The 6,000-nt window shown below is 31.1% G+C and overlaps 1 protein-coding gene across 1 annotated transcript; it reads left to right on the top strand.

Annotated features, from left to right (window-relative positions):
- The first annotated feature begins 991 nt into the window (after nt 1-991).
- Nucleotides 992-5,992, top strand: LOC104886506 (probable WRKY transcription factor 41). Its single transcript, XM_010670954.4, has 3 exons — nt 992-1,784; nt 1,914-2,054; nt 5,057-5,992. The coding sequence occupies exons 1-3, from the start codon at nt 1,465-1,467 to the stop codon at nt 5,649-5,651; spliced, it is 1,056 nt and encodes a 351-aa protein (XP_010669256.1). The 5' UTR covers nt 992-1,464; the 3' UTR covers nt 5,652-5,992.
- The last annotated feature ends 8 nt before the right edge of the window (nt 5,993-6,000 follow it).

Below are 6,000 nucleotides of genomic sequence, written 5' to 3'. Positions count from 1 at the left end.
CCTCATTATTTAGGATAATATTATAAAATCTTAAATTTAGAAAACAAAATTTTCTCCTACTAGCTACATGGATCCAAAAGCTAGCTAGTTTTTTGTAGTTCACATTTTGCTACTATTAGTAAGAACTTGTTTGGTTAACCTTCAAGTATATGAGAAATTAGAATTCCTAAAAAGTAGGTATATGTGTTCTTGTTTGGTTAGCAAAAACATGGGAAGTAGAATTTTCTAGAAAGTTTTATATCCTACAAAATGGAGGAAATAACTTACCTAGGCCCCCTAGGTAAGTGAAAATTCCCATGAAAAATAGAATTTCCCATGTTCAACGAAACAAAAAAATATACTTCCTAGGAAATGAAATTTTCATGGATAATGCAAATTCAAGAAAAGCTATACTCCCTCTGTTTTTTTTTTTTTATCTTTCTCACTTTCCATTTACACATCTTCCAATGCACATTTTTGAACTTAAATATCTTTCATCATATATTAGTAAAAATTATAATGATTGAATATTAATAATGTACTAATTGAGACGAATCAAACAAGATCCCACATGACTATATTTTTTCTTATAAATTGAAAAAAATTGAGAAGATTCGCTCTAAGTATGAATAGTGTCAAGATTCTAAGTGAGAACGATAAAAAAAACAGAGGGAGTACTTCCAACTTCAACCAAACGATCCCTAAATGATCATATATCTCATATATATTATTGTCTCACCTAACTTCTACTCTATAACAGATTAAACTACTTTAAGCACTAAGATATGATAGTTTAATATAATCATTAATTTTAACAATAATACTAATTACTAAGATAACCATACCTATAATAATTCTTATGAAATTTTGTACTACTACTTCATGACATAGTATTGAACTATTGATATGACAAAAACAACTCGTTTTCTCAGTCAAATACCACCTTTCTCATCATACTCTTTCTCTCTCCTCATTCGTTCCCTTTATATTTTTCCCCTTATCTTTTCATTTTTCAATCCCCCCATCTTTCATAACTCACACAAAATTTTCTCTCTCCTCCTTTTAAGATATCTCCTCACTTACCACTTACCTCACCTCCTCTTTCTTACACACTTCGCCCACTCTTTTCTTTCGCTCGTTCTTTTATTTCATCAAAAATAAATATATTAAAAACCCTCAAAACCTAAACATTTCTACGTAGTTTCTTGTGCATTTCCTTACAATATCTAAGTAACACCTTTATTATATATTCTTACTACTTTTTGTAATAATTGTCCTTTTACCTATTTCATCAATCATCATATATATATATTTGTAGAATGTCTACACCCTTTTATCAAACTTTCTCATGTTTTCTGATAGAAGCAGTCGACAATTGAATCCAAATTTTCGCATTATTATTTTATGTAAAACACATTTGTAATATAATTTTTTTTTCCAAATTTATTACAAAACTCAAGGGTTTTTTTTTTATTATTATTTAGGATGGAAAAGGTAAATAGTTCTGATAGAAGGGCTGAAATGATGAATGAGCTACTACAAGGAATGGAATTTGCAAAGCAATTAAGGAATCAAATTTCAAAACCAGGAAATAATAATAATCATTCTTCATCATTAAGTAATAATGATGATCATCAAGCTCTTTATTATTTGGACAAAATGTTGTCATCTTTTGATAAGACAATCAATATTGCTAAGTTGATCCACATTAATAAAGTTCCTCAACTAGAATCTCCTCATTCTTTGACTATTAGTAGCCCACATAGTGAAAACTCTCACCCTGAGTTTCCTCCTTCTAAGAGAAGGTAAATTATTATGTACATCCTTTTTTAAATCTTCGTCGAAAGATCTGGAATCGAATCCCGTCTATTTTATAGTCTCTTAAGTATTTTATGCTAATGTGAATATTGAGGTATAGTTTTAATTTGATGCAGGAAATCAGTGATGCCAAAGTGGACAAAGAATGTGAAGATTAACAATGGAAGAGTGATTTCAGGCATAGAGAATGCTCTTGTAGATGGGTATAGTTGGAGAAAATATGGGCAGAAAGAAATTCTTGGAGCCAAATATCCCAGGTAATTATGGAGAATTAACCTTTTTTAATTACTATATGTAGTATTTAGTATTTAGTATTTACTATGGGTTATATATCTCATATATCAACACTTAAAAATGCATGAGGAAAGAAAAAGGATTTTTTATTTTTTGTGGGGTAGGATTTTTTTCTTTCTTTTTCTAGAGCATATATCTTAATCCAAAGAAAAAAATGGAGTTTTTTTTAAGGGAAAATAAATGGATTTTTTTAAGGGAAAATAAATGGATTTTTTTGAAGGGAAAATAAATGGAGTTGAAAAAAAATACTAAATTTTAGCAATTGGGGGAATTTTGCACGTGGGATAATCATAAAGAGTTTTGGTATGGATGCATTACAATCTACTTTTGAGAGGATTATGACCTTTTCTCATTAATTTGGGGGAACAATTTGAAGATGGTAGTTGTAGTTCCCACTTTTGATGTAGTTAGAACGATAATAGCATGTACACCCCACTTTAATTTTTTGATAATAAACAATGGGATTGTCAATTGTTGACTTATTCTATAAAAATGAGTTTGTAATAATCTTTATATCTTTTTTTTTCATTATTCAACAAATGACTAGTTTTTTTGGCAATCTCGTTTCTAAAATCTTGGTTGTTTTCATAATTCTGAAGCTCAAATTTAGTATTAATATGAGGTTTTTCCATTTGTAAAAGGAAAAAATTATAACAAAGGACTCAATTATTATTCATTTTTTTTAAAGTCCCAACTATGAATTATTCTCGGAAGGTTTTAAGTTTACTATCTTGTGATCTTCATAGGTCATGAGTTACTTATAACCGGTTTATAAGATAAGATTTTTAAATGTTTGTCATATTCGAACACTTACCGCAAGTGATACAGTCATATGAATTGGAACTAATTAACGTTTAAAAATCTTATCTTCTAAACCTTTTATAAGTAAGTCAGGATTTATAAAAATTATAAGATGGTAAACTTGGAATCTCCAGAAAATAATCCACAGTTGAAAATTATAAAAAAAAGGAGTAATAATTGGGTTCTTTCTTGTGAAATTTTCCTTTCTAAAATGTTTTCTTTAATTGATTTTGTGCTATATAATATCATGGCGGTACTTTTTACAGAGTTGTGTTTTTTTTTAACTAGTAAGAATCACTTCTTATCACTACAAGTTAATTATAAATAGTAATTCTAATCAATATTAATTAGCTAAGTTTAACAAAGATAATATCAGGCCAAATGTGTTGCGAGATGTAACTAGGTTTCAGGGTCCTAAACTTTTGGACTGCTTGTTTATTTGTCAAAATCTGCAAGTTGATAGTCTTTAACAGGAGAAGCATTTGTCGTGATGTTCTTGTATTTGATGATGATCTATACAAAGCACCCAAACTAACCTTTGAAGCATTAAAGAGACGTATATGGTAGGCCCAAATTGCATTAAATGATTTCCAAGAGACTACTTTCTAACTCCCAAAATGAACCAAGTAAAAAAAGTGAAGTTGATTATAGTTATTTTAGGAACTTTGGTGGAGTGATTTTAAGGATTGGTAATTATAACGAGAGAGATAGAGGAAAAATATAATGACGTAATATTTATCGAAATAATTTTTCTTAATCTCTTATCAATCCACAAAATCACCCGAAATATTTTTCAACTTTGACCATATTAAATAATTAATGTTCATATTATATATGAAATATTTATTAAAGTATAAGACATTAAAATGAATGTTTTTCCTTGTACAATTTCCTTATTCTAAACATTAAAACTTCTATACTTTAAATGAACTGATGAGGTTTGGTGCACCGATCAACTTTTAACATCCTCCTTATAGCATTAATGTAGCTATAGTGTGCACCCTGAGAAGTGGGTAAGTGTGGGGTGGGACTTGGGAGTGGGGACTAAAGACAACATTCATTTGCTTGCATGACTTGGCCTTTTGGGACTTTTGCTAGCTTTGTTTGGATCAACTTCCACTTATAAGTCATGACTCATCAGAATAACTCAGTTCCAAATATGATCTTTTTCCTATAATCTGCTTGTTGGTTTGTAAAGCTTGTCTTTGTTGGGATTTTAAGAATTATAGGCTTCAAGATATGTCAACTAGTATATCATATAGTAATTCATCTTTGAATCTCTTTTTCAAAAAACATGTAAATGAAAAGCATAAAAGGTTGACTTGTGATCATATTTATGTTGCACTCATGTCAAAATTCAAAAAGAGAAGTCCATGATTGCCACCACAACCCACCATCATATTTTTTGTATCGTGATAAACTTGTGTTATTGTGTGACCAAACTTATATCGAGTTGTGTTTTCCGTAATAAATATCATAACCATTATATCAATTCGGACAATAAATAATATAGACAATATCTGAATGATGCTAATAAATATTGTTGTTACAATGAATCAAATTATTGCCTATGGCCATGTTTGTCAATTAGCGAATAGTTGTTAGCTGTTATCTGATTTTACTAGTTGATAACTGATTGTACTAGCTGATTGATTTTGCTGCTTGTATAAAGGTGTTTGGTAAGTGCTGGTAGCTTATTGCTACATAATTGTATAAATCGAACCAATAAAAACATCTTTATAATCTATTGTTGTACCTTTTAATATTTATTAATGTAATTTTCAACAACTTTAGGACATGATTCTAATTGGCACACTCATTCCCAAACCTCTGATGTCAAAAAGCTCATACACTAACTTTTTCAAAGAGAGCTTTTTGGACCCAATCAGCTAATTTAAACTTATTTTACCAAACACTCAAATTAGAAAACTGACTTATCAAATCCTCTAATATCAGTTTAAACCTCTAATTTTGGCTTTTATCAAACAAAACCGTAACGTTAATCGTAATTTAGCTTGCTAATAAGTTTCATGTCATGTATTCTAGTTGTATGATTTATAGATACGTTTCATGTTTTATGATTTATATTGAAGCTGTAACACATCCCACTCCCAAAATCAAAGTATTCTTGCAACTAAATTGCGAAGGTGTTAAACATATGCAGGGGATATTACAGATGTACCCATCGCCACACAAGAAATTGTGTAGCCACAAAGCAAGTCCAAAAATCAGATGAAGACTCATCAATGTACAAAATCACATATAGAGGCGAACACACTTGTGTCCAAGGAACCCAATTAATGAAGGCCCAACAAGATACCATTACACCAGCCCAAACAAAATCAAGCCCACAACAACCCTCAAGCCCACAACAACAAGAAATCTATATAGGCTTAGGCCCAGGAGGAGACCTCAAAGTTGAACCTGAATTAAAGCCCGAAAACCAGGCCCAATTATCTCAGTCCTTATCATTCAACTCAGCCTACCTACAACCTGATAACATTGAAAATTTCATGTTGAGCTTTTGCACTCCTCTTGGCTCACCAACAACCTCACATTCAAGCTATCTTCCGGAGTCTCCATACCCGGCTCCGATGGCGCATACCGGACTTTCCGTGCTGACGACAGAACCCGACATCAATGAAGCTCTTTCAGGTCCGAATTCGGTCACGAATTCATCAGGAATAGGTGGTGGTGACTTTGAGTTTTCCTTTGAGGAGTACATAAATTTTGAAGGAAACTTCTCTTTTGACAATTGAACTAGTCTATATGTAAGTTAAATAAGCAGGAAAAATCAACTCATCAAGTGGGTGCCTTTATACTAGTATAAGATACTAGTGTGAACTTCTTTTTGTAGTCTATATTAGCTTGGCTAGCTATCCCTAATTTTTTCCACCTCAAGAAACACTTCTACGTACATGTTTGTTATATGTTGCAGACTTGCAGTGTGTTTTGTGAAGATTGCTGAGGTGTTGTAAGTTGTAACATATGCTAGAAATCTTTTGTTGTATAATAGTAATAGGAGATTGGAGGTAGTTCACTAGTTTGTACCAAAATTTAGAGATGGCCAAGTGAATAAAATCTCTCTATATTTTGAGAATTGCCCAT

The sequence above is a fragment of the Beta vulgaris genome, chromosome 1, assembly GCF_026745355.1.
Source record: "Beta vulgaris subsp. vulgaris cultivar EL10 chromosome 1, EL10.2, whole genome shotgun sequence".
Lineage (NCBI taxonomy): Eukaryota > Viridiplantae > Streptophyta > Magnoliopsida > Caryophyllales > Amaranthaceae > Beta > Beta vulgaris.
The sequence above is the reverse complement of the archived record's forward strand: the minus strand, read 5'-3'. Positions and strand labels throughout refer to the sequence as shown.

Coding starts and splice junctions, on each gene's coding strand:
- LOC104886506 (XM_010670954.4), top strand. CDS start 1,465: ATGGAAAAGGTAAATAGTTCTGATAGAAGGGCTGAAATGATGAATGAG. Junction 1,785..1,913: donor TTTCCTCCTTCTAAGAGAAG/GTAAATTATTAT, acceptor AATTTGATGCAG/GAAATCAGTGATGCCAAAGT. Junction 2,055..5,056: donor CTTGGAGCCAAATATCCCAG/GTAATTATGGAG, acceptor AAACATATGCAG/GGGATATTACAGATGTACCC.